This window comes from Salmo salar, chromosome ssa21, assembly GCF_905237065.1.
Source record: "Salmo salar chromosome ssa21, Ssal_v3.1, whole genome shotgun sequence".
Classification (NCBI taxonomy): Eukaryota; Metazoa; Chordata; class Actinopteri; order Salmoniformes; family Salmonidae; genus Salmo; species Salmo salar.
Window position 1 is genome coordinate 5764587 of NC_059462.1, and position 20190 is coordinate 5784776.

At 41.7% G+C, this 20190-nt stretch overlaps 1 protein-coding gene across 6 annotated transcripts in view; it reads left to right on the forward strand.

The window, feature by feature from the left end:
- The window catches only part of ppp2r3b (protein phosphatase 2, regulatory subunit B'', beta), a 65198-nt gene that overhangs the window by 17678 nt on the left and 27330 nt on the right, over window positions 1-20190 (forward strand). Inside the window, exon 1 of one of the 6 annotated variants that reach the window (XM_014163837.2) lies at window positions 7000-7530. The exons of the other annotated variants lie outside the window; for them this stretch is intronic. Within the exon in view, the coding sequence (XP_014019312.1) occupies window positions 7393-7530 (138 nt within the window). The 5' untranslated portion in view covers window positions 7000-7392. Of the gene's footprint in view, window positions 1-6999; window positions 7531-20190 lie in introns of those variants that run through there. 6 annotated transcript variants of the gene reach the window in all.

Sequence of the window (20190 nt, forward strand, 5' to 3'; positions counted from 1 at the left end):
GGTCATTGTCCATTTGGAAGACCTATTTGCGACCAAGCTTCAACTTCCTGACTGATGTCTTGAAGTTGCTTCAATATATCCATATAATTTTCCTTTCTCATGATGCCATCTATTTTGTGAAGTGCACCAGTCCCTCCTGCAGCAAAGCACCCCCACAACACGATGCTGCCACCCGCGTGCTTCACGGTTGGGATGGTGTTCTTCAGCTTGCAAGCCTCCTCCTTTTTCCTCGAACATAACGATGGTCATTATGACCAAACAGTTCTATTTTTGGTTCATCAGACCAGAGGACATTTCTCCAAAAAGTACAATCTTTGTCCCCATGTGCAGTTGCACACTAGTCTGGCTTTTTTTATGGTGGTTTTGGAGCAGTGGCTTCTTCCTTGCTGAGCGGCCTTTCAGGTTATGCCAATATTGGACTAGTTTTACTGTGGATATAGATACTTTTTTACCTGTTTCCTCCAGCATCTTCACAAGGTCCTTTGGTGCTGTTCTGGGATGGATTTGCACTTTTCGCACCACCAAAGTACATTCATCTCTAGTAGACAGACCACGTCTCCTTCCTGAGCGATATGACGGCTGCGCAGTCCCATGGTGTTTATACTTGCGTACTATTGTTTGTACAGATGAACGTTGTACCTTCAGGCATTTGGAAATTGCTCACAAGGATGAACCAGACTTGTGGAGGTCTACAATTCTTTTTCTGGGGTCTTGGCTGATTTTCTTTAGATTTTTCCCTTGATGTCAAGCAAAGAGGCACTGAGTTTGAAGGTAGGCCTTGAAATACAATCACAGGTACACCTCCAGTTGACTCAAATTATATCAATTAGCCTAACACGAAGCTTCTAAAGCCATGACATCATTTTCAGGAATTTTCCAAGCTGTTTAAAGGCACAGTCAACTTAATCTATGTAAACTTCTGACCCACTGGAATGGTGATTAAGTGAAATAATCTGTCTAACCAATTGTTGGAAAAATGACTTGTGTCATGCACGAAGTAGATGTCCTAACCGACTTGTCAAAACTATAGTTTGTTAACCTCTATGGGCTACCCCTACTCAACAGCCAGTTGAATCCTGTGGCGCGTTATTCAAATACCTTAGATATGATATTACTTCAATAATATGACTATTTTACTCCATTTTAAAGATAACATCTCGTTAATCTAACCACACTGTCCGATTTCAAAAAGGCTTTACAACGAAAGCAAAACATTAGATGTCAGCAGAGTACCCAGCCAGAAATAATCAGACACCCATTTTTACATTAGCATGTGACTAGCATTCCCACTGAACACTGCCGGTGAATTTACTAAATTACTCACGATAAACGTTCACAAAAAGCATAACAATTATTTTAAGAATTATAGATACAGAACTCCTCTATGCACTCGATATGTCCGATTTTAAAATAGCTTTTCGGTGAAAGCACATTTTGCAATATTCTCAGTAGATAGCCCGGCATCACAGGGCTAGCTATTTAGACACCCAGCAAGTTTAGCACTCATCAAAGTCAGATTTACTATAATAAAAATGTTATTACCTTTGTTGTCTTCGTCAGAATGCACTCCCAGGACTTCTACTTCAATAACAAATGTTGGTTTGGTCTAAAATAATCCGTTATATCCAAACAGCGGCGTTTTGTTCGTGCGTTCTAGACACTATCCTAAAGGGTAAATAAGGGTGACGAGCATGGCGCAATTCGTGACAAAAGAATTCTAAATATTCCATTACCGTACTTCGAAGCATGTCAACCGCTGTTTAAAATCAATTTTTATGCCATTTTTCTCATTAAAAAAGCGATAATATTCCGACCGGGAATCTGCGTATAGATAAACAGACAAAGGAAAAGAAAGCATTCGGTCGAAGCGGGCACGCGCCTAAGCCCATAGTACTCTGAGTGGCCACTTGCCAAAAGCGATAGTGTTTCAGCCAGAGCCTGCCTCGATATCGTTCAACTTTTTCCCGGGCTCTGAGACCCTATGGAAGACGTAGGAAGTGTCACGTTATTGCACAGATCCTGAGTCTTCAATAAAAAGAGCCAAGATGAAACACTACTTCTCAGACAGGCCACTTCCTGCTTGAAATCTTCTCAGGTTTTGGCCTGCCATAGGAGTTCTGTTATACTCACAGACACCATTCAAACAGTTTTAGAAACTTTAGGGTGTTTTCCATCCAAAGCCAATAATTATATGCATATTCTAGTTACTGGGCAGGAGTAGTAACCAGATTAAAATCGGGTACGTTTTTTTTATCCAGCCGTGTCAATACTGCCCCCTAGCCCTAACAGGTTTTAACAAGAAATTTGTAGAGTGGTTGAAATACTTAGGTTGGAGTCATTAATACTCGTTTATGTAAACTTCCGACTTCAACTCCTGGATGGCAGGAAGCTTGACCCCAGTGATGTACTGGGCCTTTCGCACTACCCTCTGTAGAGTCTTATTGTCAGATGCTGAACAGTTTCCATTCCAGGCAGTGATGCAACTGGTCAGGATGCTCTCGATCCTTTTGAGGATCTGGGGGCTCATGCCAAATCTTTTCAGTCTCCTCGGGGGGGGGAAAGGTTTTGTCGTGCCCTCTGCACGACTGTCTTGGTATGTTTGGACCATGATAGTTCGTTGGTGATGTGGACACCAAGGAACTTGAAACTCTCGACCAGCTCCACTACAGCCCCGTTGATGTTAATGGTGGCCTGTTCGGCCCGCCTTTTCAGTAATCATTTAGGTAAGCTACCTTCGCTTTCTTGGGCACAGGGACTATGGTGGTCTGCTTTTAACATGTAGGTATTACAGACTCGGTCAGGGAGAGGTTGTAATGTCAATGAAGACACTTGACAGTTGCTTTGAGTACACGTCCTGGTAATCCGTCTGGCCCAGCGGCTTTGTGAATGTTGACCTGTTTTAAAGGTTTTGTTCACATCGGCTACCGAGAGCTTTATCACAGTCATCCAGAACAGCTGGTGCTCTCGTGCATGCTTCAGTGTTGCTTGCCTCAAAGCGAGCATAAAAGGCATTTAGCTCGTCTGGTAGGCTCACGTCACTGGGCAGCTCGCTTCTGGGTTTCCCTTTGTAGTCCGTAATAGTTTTCAAGCCCTGCCACATCCGACGAGCATCAGAGCCGGTGTAGTAGGATTGAATCTTAATCCTGTACTGACTTTTTGCTTGTTTGATGGTTCGTCTGAGGGCATAGCGGGATTTCTTATAAGCGTCCGGATTAGTTTCCCGCTCCTTGAACGCGGTAGCTCTAGCCTTTAGCTCGATGCGGATGTTGTCTGTAATCCATGGCTTCTGGTTGGGATATGTACGTACAGTCACTGTGGGGACGATGTCATCGATGCACTTATTGATGAAGCCGATGACTGAGGTGGTGTATTCCTCAATGCCATTGGATGAATTCCAGAACATATTCCAGTCTGTGCTAGCAAAACAGTCCTGTAGTGTAGCATCCGCGTCATCTGACCACTTCCGTGTTGGGCGAGTCACTGGTACTTCCTACTTTAGTTTTTGCTTGTAAGCAGGAATCAGTAATCAGGATAGAATTATGGTCAGATTTGCCAAATGGAAGGTGGCAAATGGAGCTTTGTATGCATCTCTGTGTGTGGAGTAAAGGTGGTCTAGGATTTTTTTTCCCCCCCCTGGTTGCACATGTGAAATGCTGGTAAAAATGTGGTAAAACTGATTTTGTTTGCCTGCATTAAAGTCCCCGGCCACAAGGAGCGCCGCTTCTGGGTGAGCATTTTTTTTTCTTTGCTTATGGCCTTATAGAGTTGGTTGAGAGCGGTCTTAGTGCCAGCTTCGCTTTGTGGTTGTAAATAGACAACTACGAATAATACAAATGCGGTTGTTAAGTCATCACCCGTTTGGCGAATTAGGCTGTGATTCAATGATAAATTAACAGGCACCGCATTGATTATTTGCGACGCAGAACAAGCTAGTTAAACTAGTAATATCATCAACCATGTGTAGTGAACTAGTGATTATGTTAAGATTGATTTTTTTTTTTATAAGTTTAATGCTAGCTAGCAACTTACCTTGGCTCCTTGCTGCACTCGCGTAACAGGTGGTCAGCCTGCCACAGTCTCATCGTGGAGTGCAATGTAATCGGCCGTAATTACCGATTTGTTATGAAAACATGAAATCGGCCCTAATTAATCGGCCGACCTTTAATTAGGAGTTTACTCGCTCGCCTACGGATTCTCAGAAGGATCCCCGATCTGCGTCCCCTTTTCCGGTATCTTTTCTTCACGCAAAAGGCGTGGATCTGAGCTTGTTCCAGTGAAAGCAGGATATCCTTCTCGTTGGACTTGTTATAGGAAAAAGTTTCTTCCAGTCCGCGGTGAGTAATCTCTTTCTGATGTCCAGAAGTTATTTTCGGTCATAAGAGACGGTAGCAGCAACATTATGTACACAATAACTAAAAAAAATAGGTTATGCAAAAAAAAATAACAAAATTGCACAATTGGTTGGGAGAATGTAAAACGTCAGCCATGTTCTTCGTCGCCATCTTTTCAAAGGCCTATGGGCTACGTCAAACCCAGAGTTTTTCTTGATCAGGTCATTTTGGTCACGAAAACCTGATCTGTGTATCATTAGCTCAATAGCAGTTAGGCTAGTTCCAGTCGTTGATGTAGGCCACCTAGCCCTTGGCTCCAGTTAGTCGCCACGTTGGCCATATGGATTTTCCCCTAAACCTCAATGATGAGTGTCATTCTTGCTACTTCCTTATCACTCTTTTATGCAAGCCAGCTGATCCTGCTCACATCATGTTCCTCTAGCAGGCCCTTCCCTAACACCCACCATGTATGTCGGTGAAATGGGCCCTATTTTTGTCTTGGGTTCATATGGATTCTCAAATCCCTGTCTCAGCCATAAGATTGGCGAGGATTGAGCTGGAGCTTGCTCGATTCCATGTACAGACTACGCTGCTATTGTTTTGTATTGACTTTCTCCCGCTGTTGGGTCAGAGGGGTCACTTGCTCACTCTCGCTCGTTTTCTCTCGCTCGTTTTCTCTCACAAAAATCTCTAACATTACGCAACAAGCTCTCACTGAGAGCATGGTATACTGTTTCCTGTTCATATTTAGAGCCTTCAGATTAGACAGGTTGGTGGGTGGACTCACTGTGTAAGAATGTGTTTATTTGTGTTTGACTTGGTCTCTATATAGTGTACCATGTCTACTTTTGTCTCTCTATGCAATAGTTTTTATTTAATTGAACGTTTTTTTGTGTCTTCATATTTTGGCAACCAGGGTAGGCTTTAGCCTTTCAACAGCAGAGCAGACAAAAGCCCAAGGCTGAATTGGTGAGTGGTGCCATTGTTAAGTAGTTTTGGCCTCTGTGTGCATGTCTGCGTGAGTGTGTGTGAGAGTGGCACTGTTGGCACTGACAGCTGTCCTCTCCAGTGAAGGCCCATCTGATTCTCCCAGTCAGTCCAGTAGTACTCAGTACCAGAGCTCACTGGTACAACAGAGAGACTTCTCGCTCTTCCTCTCTGTGTTCCATTTTCCAAAGAGAGGCTGTGTCCTAAAGTATGAACGAACAGATCATTATCACAGAATAATACCTCTGTTTAGGAAACAACTTCAGATTATGGCTCTCGCTAATGCAAACACTGACAGAGTATGTGTGTGTGTGCTGACAGTTTCATGTGCTCAGTTTGTTTGAGTCCTCGTGTTTTCCTTTCGTGTTTGTGACGAGCGTAGAGGGACAACAAAAGGCAGATGGCGTGAAAAGGCTTCACAAATGGCTTATCAAACTGCTGCCGTATCCTGCTATTGGGGGACAACAGGAACTAGGTTTGTGCTGAAACCAGTGGAAGAATGTGGACTCTGTGATCCCGTCATCTAAAAATACTTATCATTTTAGCCCGGCTGTGCTTTTCTATTCACACCCTGCATTTTTACACACCACAACCACACTGTATTCACACACACACACACACACACACACACACGAGCTCAAGTCATTTTCAGCCTAATTAGATTTGTTTCAGAGAACAACAACTGGCGTTTATAAAAACATCTCTCCTCTTGAACGCACCCCTCCTCCACGCCTAGGCTGCCTAGTGCCGTTGGATCAGCACGTTTATGGGGAATTGATGTAATTGCTGTCAGTCCAGGACAGGAGGCGGATGTTTGCGCAAGCACTAAAGATGCATACTTGTTTCTCCAGATCTGGTGTCTTAGGTTGCCCAAACAGTGCTCGCTGGTGCTTTTAATAGGCAGAGACTGGTTCGGCCATCATTCTTTGAAATTCAACACTTCCCCTTCCATACAGCCGGCTAGGGCCCGTCAACTATAATAAGACGTGGAATGGATGGCAGCCCAAGCCTGTGAAGGGAAGGCAAAACAAAGGAAGACCATACAATGTGATGCACAGAGGAAAACTAAGGCTTTTCTTTTCCCACTTTTTGTGAGTTGTCACAAGTTTTGATGGCTTCTCCTATCGTCCTCATCGGCTCAAGTTTTTTTTTTTTACACATATTCATCCCTCAGAAAAAGGTGTGCCCTGCCTACATGTATTTTGAAGTTGGTTAAATATACCTTTTTAATATGACGGAGGCCCACTAATGAATCTGGCTGCTGCCACAGAACCTGGTATCTCATGCTGAGTGGAGTCTCTGAATTCCCAATGAAATAGGAGGAAGAACTGACGGTGAATCTTGCATTTCGAAGCTCTTGCCCTGAAGACATGTTTGGTACTTCCAACTACCAGCTGGATTGTGGTCATACAGAGACAGCTCTAGGTATTTTCCTGTGGCACAGACCTACTAGTGTGTCTCGGGAACCGTTAGGTAATATGGTTGCTGTGCTGTTAGGAAGCTGGTGAGCAGGGGGTCATCTTGGCATTCGGCTGCATTCCCAAGTTAGCGGGCCCTCAACAACAGCAGGTCTGTCTCTTTACATAACCTTCTATGAGAGCTGAGGAATGCAAACTGGAAAGGGCATATCCACACCTCTCTCACTCACACACACACAGAGTCCTTATCTCCCTAGTGGCTGCTGGTAGGCTGGGTCTCCCTGACCCTAGCAGTCAGTCACTGTGGTGTTTGGTGTGTGTGTGTAGGACAGCAGACAGACGGGCAGAGTTGAGGCTCGTGACACTGCAGCAGCTGCTGCCCAGCATTAAGAAGTTCTCGCTCTGTCCTTTAACAATCACAGGGACAGAGGAGCGCTACCACTGCTACTCTGACTTCAAGAGGCTCTCCCAGGACAAGGACAGTGGACACACACTGAGTATTTATGTTCTAGTAATTAGCCTAATTACTGCTAGTACTACTACTCTTGCGATTTCTACTATTGGGACAATCCATAGGAAGATAATCCCATTGGATCAGAGGGTGTGGATCTGTGTGTGCGTTTGTGCGGAGGCATCCTGTCCTGTCTGGCGCGAGGATGAGGATGAAGGAGCTGTCGTTGCGTCAGGACCCTGACCTGAGGAAGGAGCTGGCTCTGCTGGCCCGCGGATGTGACTTCGTTCTGCCATCACGCTTCAAGAAGAGGCTCCGAGCCTTCCACGCTGAGCAAGGACAGGCAGGTGGTCCACTCCCAATACAAGACTGTTTTCATCCTCTCTAGTGTTTGTCTGTATGAATGATTGTCGGCTAAGTCTTCCAGCAAGGACAGACCTGCGGTCCTACTGTAGCCTATAAGGTAGCAGTCTGTTGGAGTCCATCTGTCTGTCCATTGATCTACTATGTCCATCAGCAGTAGGCTAACTGAGAATGTAAAAGCTTTCCAAAAGGGTAAGTCCTATACTATAGCAGTCTAGGACAAACATTACTGGCTGTGACATGTTTTGTGGCTTCTAACAAGGACATCCATGTTGTCCGTTGCGGTCTGTTACTCTTGGGGTTAGATGCATTTTGGATTATGGCAAGGGAAGACTGGGTTAGGGGCTGGAAATGGATGTTTCTTTTGTTCAGTAGGCCATGGTTGGATTCCAATGTCAAGCATACCACTTAGCATGCTCCAATACATAGCTTTATTATAGGGTGGTACGCTAGTATGGATATTGGAACAGATGCCATGTTACATTTTTATGGCTGTAGTCCCATCATGTCTCACAAACTCTGATTTGTAGATGCATTGTGGGTAATGTAGTTGATGCAGCCAGCAGTAGCTGGAGGTGTAAACATTTAAATTAAATTGGGAAATTAACGTTAAGAAGAAATATATATTCCACAAAATTAAAATCACAGTGCAGTTATCAAAACTACCACTAACAGGTCCCGATCATAAAGGGAAAAATAATGCAACAATGCAGCAATGTTAGAAGATATCCATGGGAAATAATTAGAAAGATGCATATAAAGCGTTCCGCACACCATCATTAAGTTGGAAAAATGGCAGAGAAAGGCAAGCAACCGCAGCGAACAGCCTGCTCTGCCCCGAGTCAGCACAGCATTGAGTCTGCTGCTGCGCTGTTCTTTTTTTAAACATTTTTTATTTTTTTTAGATGACCTAACTTTACAAAGTAGCAATTGGTGCATTGGAAACATGCTGAAGTATGGACTGACTGCTGGGAACATGCCTACAACTTCATCAGCAAGCTGTCAAACTATCGTAAATAAGTGACAAGCTACATGGTGTTTATCAGTGCTTTGCCCAACATCCTTAGCTAGCTAGCTAGAATTATATCCCTGTGATTGGCAGTGAAGCTAGCTAGCAGCAGGCAGGCTACCACAAGCTAAATCAGCTGATGGAATCACTGGGGACCGATATACTTGCACATTTTTTGTGCAGGAGTAAAGATGTTTTGTTTTTACAACTTTCTCACTGCCTATCAGAGTATGCACACAACAGCAAGTGGCCACTCGATAAAGGGCTTAGGGGCCAACTGTTTGGTTTCAGATTCAGCATATGACTGTGGTAGGTAGAACTTCATTGCCCCTTAGCGGTCATACGCAATAGGACCATATTCTGCATTGTGGAATTTTATACATTTTTCTCACACTAAAGAAATAAATGAGTTTTAACGTTAAGTAAAATTGTCAATTTGTCATTCCCTAATTGTAGTCATTCCAGTAGGTCTGTGTAAATGGCTTCCAGTTAGATCTTAGGCAACCTGTCTACTATGACACAGGTGAGCCATTGCTAAACTAGGCCAGGCTGTGTTATCTTGCTTAAACTGAGAGTTCGAGATTTTGGCAATTAACGCTAGCTGATCTCTTCGTCATTGCGCTAGTTAGCAATCGCCCTCGAACTATCCATTTAAACCAAGAAATCCCACACAGAAAACGTTTTTTGTTCTCTAAGGGAGACCTGGCCCAAGAAGACCGATCCAAGCAAAGCTTTGCCACAGTTTGGTTTTAGGCTGTTTTAAGGATACAGTTGTAAATGTTGTCCCAGAACACGATAAACTTAAATTCAGGTTAGGGGTGAGCCCCAAGTTGAGGTGCACTGTGTTTAGTTTAACCGACCATGTGGTTCTTGTGAATGTGTGGAATATCTCAAGGATTAGCGGTTGTGCTTTGGGGAGCTCTGCTGGTGGAGAGAGAGTGGGAGCAAGATCAGGTAGAGTTGGTGAGTGAGGGGGGGACAGTCGGACAGTTGAGTGGGGCAGCAGGAGTAATCTGTCCTTTTATAGCCATAGCTGACACCCGCGTGCAGAGAGGAGCAAGAGAAGATCAACAGCATTTATCTATGCCTGCTCTGAGCAGAATGCCACCTGACAGAATGCCACAGAATATTTCCAAACAGACAACACTGCACACGCCATACAAGGACTCATGTAGATAGACATTTAGACATCTAGATCACTGCTCTCTTGGTCATCTGTATTAATTAGGATAACTGCTGCTGAGCTTTAGTTAACTTCTTGGGGCTATGTGGGACGCTAGCGTGCCACCCGTGGTGCACCCTATCAACAGCAGGTGCATTTCAAGAGCTGCAAATTTGAAACCAAATAAATGTCAAAATTCAAATTTTTCAAACATACAACTATCTTACACCCTTTGAAAGATAAACATCTTAATCTAACCACGTTGTCCAATTTCAAAAAGGTTTTACGGCGAAAGCATAAAGTTAGATTATGTAAGGAGAGTACATTGACAATAGCTGTGTGTAATGTTTTGTCAATTCAAAGACAGGCGTCACCAAAACCATAAAACCAGCTAAAATGATGCACTAACCTTTTACAATCTCCATCAGATGACACTCCTAGGACATTATGTTAGACAATAAATGCATTTTTAGTTCTATCAAGTTCATATTTATATCCAAAAACAGCGGTTTACTATGGCGTTGATGTTCAGGAAATCGTTTCCCTCCAATAACCGGCAGTCAAGTCAGCACCACAAATTAAATAATTAAAATTAGAAAACATTGGTAAAATAATATATTGTCATTTAAAGAATTATAGATTTACATCTCTTGAACGCAATCAACTTGCCAGATTTAAAAATAACCTTACTGGGAAATCACACTTTGCAATAATCTGAGCACTGCGCCCAGAAAAATACGCTTTGCTATACAGACAAACGGCCATGTTGGAGAGATCGAAAATACTATGTAAATAATCCATTACCTTTGATTCTCTTCATCAGATGTCACTTCCAGGAATCCCAGGTCCATAATGAATGTAGTTTTGTTCAAAAAAGCTCATCATTTATGTCCAAAAAGCTCCGTGTTGTTAGCACATGATCTAAGCCAGCCGGACTTCACTTCATGAACGAGGGGAAAAAATATATTTACGTTCGTTCAAACATGTCAAACGTTGTATAGCATAAATCATTAGTGCCTTTTTTAACCAGAACATGAATAATATTCAAGGTGGACGAATGCATTCTCTTTTATAACGTATTGGAACGAGGGTACCCAACATGAACTCGCGCGCCAGAGTCTAATCGGCCATCACCGTTCCAAGGCTCTTGTTCGGTCAGATCTCACAGTAAAAGACTCAAAACACTTTGTAAAGGCTGGTGACATCTAGTGGAAGCAATAGGAAGTGCCAAAACATTAATCAACCCCTGTGTGTTTCAATGGCATAGGCTTAAAGGTAATTCAACACATCAGGTATCCACTTCCTGTCAGAAAATGTCTCAGGGTTTTGCCTGCCAAATGAGTTCTGTTATACTCACAGACACCATTCAAACAGTTTTAGAAACTTTAGGGTGTTTTCTATCAATATATAATAAGTATATGCATATTCTAGTTACTGGGTAGGATTAGTAACCAGATTAAATCGGTACATTTTTTATCCAGCTGTGAAAATACTGCCCCCTAGCCCCAACAGGTTAAACAGCAGTCCTCATTGAGACTTTGACAATAAGGCATGTTACAGAGCCATGTCTAGGGTGAGTTAAAGGCCACTGACTGGAGATTGGAGAAAACAGAATACAACAAAACACACAACGTTTTGTTTTAGGAGCGCCAAACATTGTATTTGTGTTCAGGCATGGATACAGCGAATTTAAAGGACGAGCAGACAGATCCAGAGGTTAAATGCCATGTAAATGGTCTCTGGGAATGATGTACATTTTGACATTTATGTCATTTTAGCAGACTCATACTCATGGGATAGCTAAAAAGATGTCCAGCTACAATATGCTGTCCTAAGTTAACATTAGAACATGTTACCAAGGTGACGTCGTCCACTGAATCACATTTTCACCCTCGAGTCGGTTAATCTTACCAAAAACTACTGTATAAACCTGTAGCTAATATTGTCATTTTTGTCATGAGCAAGTCTTCACTATCTAATTCTACATCTAGCTAAGGTGTTTTGTGGTGGCAGAATAAGTTTATGAAATGTGCATAAAAATTTGCTAGCTAACGCGTTGCTGGCTGAACCAGTCTCCAGTCAATCCATATGAAAGGAAAGGCAGGGATGCTAACACCAGTTCACACACTCCATGCTAAATACTTCCTCTAGCTGACTAGTTAGTGTAGTGAGGTTCTAACTAATGCACAAATTACTTTTCATGGCATCTGTTCTGCTGTGACTAGTGCACCGAGTTTTACAGTACAGCTGACTTTTCTCTGCAACTTTATTGCGTTAGCCAAATGTTACTCAGTAGCAAGGCACAGTGCCTGCTGTCAGTCAACTTCATATTTTTTACTTATCTAATTGTGTTGGTAACCAGTTTTATATAGCAATACGGCACCTCGGGTTTGTGGTATATGGCCAATATACCACAGCTAAGGCCATATACCATACCACCTCGTGCCTTATTGCTTAAATAACACACACAGCTCAGCCATTATGAGCCTAGGAGCAGACAACTGTCATTCTGTCTTCGGTGGAAACAGCGTAGGGACACACACACACAAACAGCTGTGCCCAAGCTCTGACATGCTTTGGGTTTTATGTTACTGACGTTGCAGCAGGCACTTTGGAATAACATTTAGGTTTTAGGAGTATTGATCCCCACAGATTCAGAGTAGAACAATGTTGAGTCTGGTTGTACCCTATGACATAAGCAAAGCACCAATCTCTTGAACAATGCTGAACGTTAAAAGTTTGACACTCTCACTCACTCAATTCACAGGGCTTTATTGGCATGGGAAATGTGTTTACATTGCAAAAGCAAGTGAAATAGATAATAAACTAACGTGAAATAAGCAATGCCTGCTATGAACTGCTGTTCTCTAATCAGGGTCTGGCATTCAGGCCCAGCCAAGATGGCTCCTGTCCTATCTCTCTGGGTGGCTGTCTCCTGACTTTGCTTTCAGAGACATGCTGGTTATCTCTGGTTGCCAGATTACACTCGTACACAAGCAGAACAAAACACACACACACACACCTACATTAGAGCTCTCTGATCTCTTTTTTTTACTCTGCTATTAGGCATAGTTAACTACTTGTTGTTTACAAACTGATTACGTTTGCCAATTTGTTATTTCAGGGATGTTTAGAATAGGCCACGCTGTCTTGTCCGTTTTTCCTTTAGCATGTAGATAATCTCTATTTTGCCAAAATAACAGGCTACTTACTCCTTGTTGATTACCTTCTTAACCTTAAAATCCATAGTTTTCTGTTGAATGACTGAAATGTTACAAATCCCATTGATATGGGATGGCAGGGTAGCCTAGTTGTTAGAGCGTTGAACTAGTAACCGAAAGGTTGCAAGTTCAAGTCCCCGAGCTGACAAGGTACAAATCTGTCGTTCTGCCCCTGAACAAGGCATTTAACCCACTGTTCCTAGGCCGTCATTGAAAAATAATAATTTATTCTTAACTGACTTGCCTAGTTAAATAAAGGTAAAATAAAAAAGAAATTTGCCATCTTCACTTTCTTGGGCTTTGCTTCTTGTATTGTTCATTAATTGGGCTAGTCTATATAAATTTAGGGCAGCCAATACCTACCTACCGCTTTAGTTGGGCTACAAACTTAGATCTACTAATATCTACCAGTACTTACTTACCTGTCTGGTCATAAACTTAGGTCTACCAATACCTACCTCTTTGGTTGGGCTACATCAACTCCGGTCTACCTATCTCTCTAATTGGTCTACATAAACTTAGGTCTACCATTACCTACCTACCTCTCTAGTAGGGCAGGAAATTGCCAGGGGCCTCACGTTATGATATTATCGCGATACTATATGTATTGCGATTCGATACTGAGATTCTGTGATTCGATGTTCCAAACATATTGTTCACCATATGTCTGCTACAGAGGGACAAGAGAGCCATGAGAAAACAAGTTTTAATTAGTCATAGAATGAAATGTGTTGAACATAAATTGACTCCCTGTTCTAGAAGATGGAGAACAAGCTATGAAGGGAATTTTGTTGCAGGTTCAGCCAACTAGCGCAAGCATAATATTACGATATGATATTGTCAAATAATATTTTGATTATTGAACTATTGACACCCACCCATTATGTAAAAATGTATATAAAAAAAAATAAACACTATCTTGATTACTTAAGTATTCAACCCCCTGAGTCAATACATGTTAGAATCACCTTTGGCAGCGATTTACAGCTGTGAGTCTTTCTGGGTAAGTCTCTTAGAACTTTGCACACCTGGATTGTACAATATTTGCAGATTATTCTTAAAAAAATTCTTCAAGCTCTGTCAAGTTGGTTGTTGATCATTGCTAGACAGCCATTTTCAAGCCTTGCCATAGATTTTCAAGCAGATTTAAGTCAAAACTGTAACTCAGGAACATTTGTCATTTTGGTAAGCAACTCAGTGTATATTCCTCTTCCCTGCCTAAGCAAGTTCTGTCAGACTCTGGCATCATAACTAAGAAGAATGGGATAAGTGATGCTTTTAATCATTTTATCTCGACAAGCTTTTTATTTTAGTGAAACTTTGGTTTAATTTACCCTGGTCAGTCAATCGACTGCTCTTCCGTCTGCCAGCCTCTAGCTGACTCAACGGTTAACCCGTCAACTTCTTGAATCTTTGTTTTCATTTCAACAATTTACTATCTATGATGCGCTAGATGCCTTGCTTAATATTGTTTTAAAAACATCCACTGGGGGGCTGATATGCTTGATCCATTTTTGCTGCAGCTCTCTGCCCCCCTGATTTGACGAATCATTAACCCATAGTTTTAACCTGACGATTATATCTGGGACTATCCCTAAGGTTTGGAAGGGGGCCCATCTACCCCCCCCCCAAATCATTATTGCCCTATTTCTAAACTTTGTCTAGCTAAAATATTAAAATCCTTGATTAATTCTAAATGTACATCAGTTGGGTTTTAGACCAGGTCATGGCGCTCACTGCTGCATCCCTAGTTCTACATTATGTGGTTAACTGTATGGATAAAGGCAACTTGGTGCTGCCCTCTTCATTGACCTGTCAAAGGCTTTCGATACTGTTGCTCACTCACTGCTAATTCAGAGGCTTTCCTCAATTGGTCTAGGCTGCATGTAACTGGTTTATCAATTACTTGACAGAACTCAATGTATATCTACTGATGGTGTTAAATCAGGTTTCCTGGAAAGGTGTCCCACAGGGGTCGATTTTGGGTCCTGTACTTTTGACTGTTTATATTAGCAATATCGATTTGTCTGTAAAAAAGAAAACGTAACATTCACTTGCATGCCAATGATAGTGTTGTGTATGCTATTGCCCCCACAGTTGACCAGGCTCTATCTGAACTACAGTCTGCCTTTATTGTATTGGAGAAAATCTTTATTGACCTGAAATTAGTATTGAATGCAGGTAAAACTAAGTATACAGTGCATTTGGAAAGTATTTGGACCCCTTGACAATACCCCATAATGACAACGCGAACACACGTTTTAGAAAGTTTAGCAAATGTATTAAACATAAAAAAACATACCTTAAACAGACCCTTTGCTATGAGCTCAGGTGCATCCTGTTTCCATTCATCATCCTTGAAATTCTTCTACAACTTGATTGGAGTCCACCTGTGGTAAATTCAATTGATTGGACATGATTTGGAAAGGCACACATGTCTATATAAGGTCCCACAGTTGAGTGTCCCCGCACATTGACTCTGTACCGGTACCCCCTGTATATAGCCTCACTATTGTTATTTTACTGCTGCTCTTTAATTATTTATTTTATTTATTTTTGTAGGTATTTTTTTTTCTAAAATGCATTGTTGGTTAAAGGCGTAAGTATTTCGCTGTACGTTCTACACCTGTTGTATTCGGCGCATGTGACAAATACATTTTTATTTGTTTAATGCCAGTTGCAGGTCATTGGTAAAACTAGAAAAGAGTAGAGGGTATAGAGAAGCTTCCATTTAAAAAAAATAAAATAAAAAAAATAAAAGAACTTGTTCTATTAGATATCTCTGAATCCACAATATGGAAGCGGTTGAAAAGCCATAACACAACAACCGGTTATGGTCAATGATATCAAAGGTTGCACTGAAATCTAACAGTACAGCTCCCACAATGTTATTATCAATTTCTTTCAACCAATCATCAGTTATTTGTGTCAGTGCAGTACATATTGTGTTCCCTTCTCTATAAGCATGCTGAAAGTCTGTTCATTTGTTTACACAGAAATTGCATTGTATTTTGTCAAACACAATTATTTTCAAAAAGTTTGCCAAGAGCTGGCAGCAGCTTATAGGTCTGCTTTTAGAACCAGTGAAGGCCACTTTACCACTCTTGGGTAGTGGAATTACTTTGGCTTCCCTCCAAGCTCAGATTAAAGATATGACAGATAGGAGTGGCTATAGAGTCGGATACCATCCTCAGTAGCTTTCCATCTAAGTTGTCAATGCCAGGAGGTTTGTCAATATTGATCAATAACAAAACATTTTCCACTTCCCCCACACTAACTTGAAAACATTCAAACTTGCAGTGCTTTTCTTTCATTATTATTAATTTTTTTTTATGCATGAATACGATGATTCATTGTTAGCGTTTCCTTCCTACGTTTGCCCACTTTGCCAATGAAGTAATCATAAAAATAATTGGCAACATCAAATCGTTTTTGTGATGAATAAGCCATCTGATTCGATAAAAGATGGAGTTGAATTTGTCTTTCTGCCCATAATTTCATTTAAAGTACTTTAAAAAAAAATCCCATAATTCTTTATATAATTGATATTGGCTTCAAAATATAGTTTCTTCTTCTTTTTTGAGTTTAGTCACATCATTTCTCAATTTGCAGTAAGTCAGCCAGTCAGATGTTCAGCCAGACTTTTTAGCCACTCCTTTTGCCCCATCTCTTTCAACCATACAGTTTTAACATTTTCTCATCAATCCATGGAGCCTTTAACAGTTTTAACAGTCAGTTTCTTAACAGGTGCATGTTCATCAATAATTGGAAGAAGCAATTTCATAAATTCATCAAGTGCAGCGTCTGGATGCGCCTTATTAATCACATCAGACCAACAAATATTTTATCATCCACATAAGAGTCACAGCAAAATCTTTTGTGTGATCTCTTATACAGTATTTTAGGCCCAGCTTTTGGAACTTTGGCTTTCCTGGCTATAGCCACACTACTGCATCCAGCTTTAGAACATGTTCTACAGTATTAGTAAAAATGTGATCAATACATGTGGATGATCTTGTTCCTATAGTGCTTGTAAGCACCCTGGTAGATTGATTAATAACCTGAACCAGATTACAGGCACTGGTTACAGTGAGAAGTTTCCTCGAGCGGACAGCTTGATGAAAACCAGTCAATATTCAGGTTCCCAAGAAAGTAGACCTCTCTGTTTACATCACATACACTATCAAGCATTTCACACGCATTATTTATATACTGACTGTTAGCACTTGGTGGCCGATAGCAACACCCCAAAAGAAAAAGCTTCAGATGTGCCAAGTGAACCTGCAACCACAACACTTCAATAATACTTGACATTAGAGGTTCGACCGATTATGATTTTTCGCCTCCGATTATTGAAGGACCCAAAGTCGATACCGATTAATCCGCCGATTTAATAAATACTTTATTTTTTTTATTTGTAATAATGACAATTACAACAATACTGGATGAACACTTATTTTAACTTAATATAATACATGAAATAAATTTAGCCTCAAATAAATGAAACATGTTCAATTTGGTTTTAAATAATGCAAAAACAAAGTGTTGGAGAAGAAAGTAAAAGTGCCATGTAAGAAAGCTAACGTTTAAGTGCCTTGCTCAGAACATATGAAAGCTGGTGGTTCCTTTTAACATGAGTCTTCAATATTCCCAGGTAAGAAGTTTTAGGTTGTAGTTATTATAGGAATTATAGGACTATTTCTCTATACGATTTGTATTTCATATACCTTTGACTATTGGATGTTCTTATAGGCACTTTAGTATTGCCAGTGTAACAGTATAGCTTCCGTCCCTCTCCTCGCTCCTACCTGGGCTCGAACCAGGAACACATCAACAACAGCCACCCTCGAAGCAGCGTTACCCATGTAGAGCAAGGGGAACAACTACTCCAAGTCTGAGTGAGTGACGTTTGAAACGCTATAAGCCCGCACCCGCTAACTAGCTAGCCATTTCACATCAGCACGAAAGTGCTGTTTGAATGAATGCTTACCAGCCTGCTAGTGCCTACCACCGCTCAGTCAGACTGCTCTATCAAATCATAGACTTAATTATAATATAATAAACACACAGAAATACGAGCCTTAGGTCATTAATATGGTCAAATCCGGAAACTATAATCTCGAAAACAAAACGTTTTTTTCTTTCAGTGAAATACAGAACCAGTCCGTATTTTATCTAACGGGTGGCATCCCTATGTCTAAATATTCCTGTTACATTGCACAACCTTCAATGTTATCTCATAATTACGTAAAATTCTGGCAAATTAGTTCGCAACGAGCCAGGCAATGAACGCAAGAGCAGTGACACAATTTCATGTTAGCAGGCAATATTAACTAAATATGCAGGTTTAAAAAGATATACTTGTGTATTGATTTTAAAGAAAGGCATTGATGTTTATGGTTAGGTACATTGGTGCAACGACAGTGCTTTTTTTCCGCAAATGCGCTTGTTAAATCATCACCCGTTTGTCGAAATAGGCTGTGATTCGATGAGAAATTAACAGGCACCGCATCGATTATATGCAACGCAGGACACGTTAGATAACTACACATGGTTGATGATATTACTAGTTTAACTAGTGATTATGTTAAGATTGATCGTTTTTTATAAGAAGTTTAATGCTAGCTAGCAACTTACGATTGTTATGAACTTGAAATTGGCCCTAATTAATCGGCCATTCCGATTAATCGGTCGACCTCTACTTGACATACAATCTTCTCTAAGCATTACAGGGATATAGCTCTGAAATAATAGGGCAACACCTTGCCCATAATTGTTTGTGTCTTCTATAGATGTTATGTCCTTGTATTGCAAACGAAGCAAGAGAAAAAATATATACATTCAGCATTCCATTAATAAGTTGGTGTGTGTGCTACGAACCCATATGGTTAGCTCTCTCATCCCTTCCAAGCGGGAAGGGTGGACAATGAGCCTGTCATGTCCCCACGTGCTCCGTAGCTTTCATCGCTGGGATAAGTTCTTTCCTCTTCTGGCGCACAGCTTCAGGATGTCCTCATTGAGGAAAATATACGTTCCTCTCAAGTTCTTAGCTACCTTGTCCTTGAACCTCAGGAACTTGACCACTATCGCCCTGGGCCTGTCACCTGGGCTGGTGGTACGTTTTCCAGTCCTGTGTGCGCGCTCCACCTCAATCTTCCTGTGGTCCATCTTCAAGTTCTTATAAACTCAGCAAAAAAAGAAACGTCCCTTTTTCAGGACCCTGTCTTTCAAAGATAATTCGTAAAAATCCAAATAACTTCACAGATCTTCATTGTAAAGGGTTTAAACACTGTTTCCCATGGTTCAATGAACCATAAACAATTAATGAACATGCACGTGTGGAACGGTCGTTAAGACACTAACAGCTTACAGACGGTAGGCAATTAAGGTCACAGTTATGAAAATGTAGGACACTAAAGAGGAATTCTACTGACTCTGGAAAAACACCAAAAGAAAGGTGCCCATGGTCCCTGCTCATCTGCATGAATGTGTCTTAGGCATGAGGACTGCAGATGTGGCCAAGGCAATAAATTGCAATATCCATACTGAGACGCCTAAGACAGCGCTACAGGGAGACAGGACTGACAGCTGATCGTCCTCGCAGTGGCAGACCACGTGTAACACCTGCACAGGATCGGTACATCTGAACATCACACCTGCTGGACAGGTACAGGATGGCAACAACAACTGCCCGAGCTACATCAGGAACGCACAATCCCTCCATCAGTGCTCAGACTGTCCGCAATAGGCTGAGAGAGGCTAGACTGAGGGATTTTAGGCCTGTTGTAAGCAGGTCCTCACCAGACATCACAGGCAACAACGTTTCCTATGTGCACAAACCCACCGTCGCTGGACCAGACGGGACTGGCAAAAAGTGCTCTTCTCTGACGAGTTGCGGTTTTGTCTCACCAGGTGTGATGGTCGGATTTGCGTTTATCGTCAAAGGAATGAGCGTTACGCCAAGGCCTGTACTCTAGAGCGGGATCGCTTTTGAGGTGGAGGGTCCGTCATGGTCTGGGGAGGTGTGTCACAGCATCATCGGACTGAGCTCGTTGTCATTGCAGGCAATCTCAACGCTGTGCGTTACAGGGAAGACCTCCTCCCTCATGTGGTACCCGACCTGCAGGCTCATCCTGACATGACCCTCCAGCATGAGAATGTCACCAGCCATACTGCTCTTTCTGTACGTGATTTCCTGCAAGACAGGAATGTCAGTGTTTTGCCATGGCCAGCAAAGAACCCGGATCT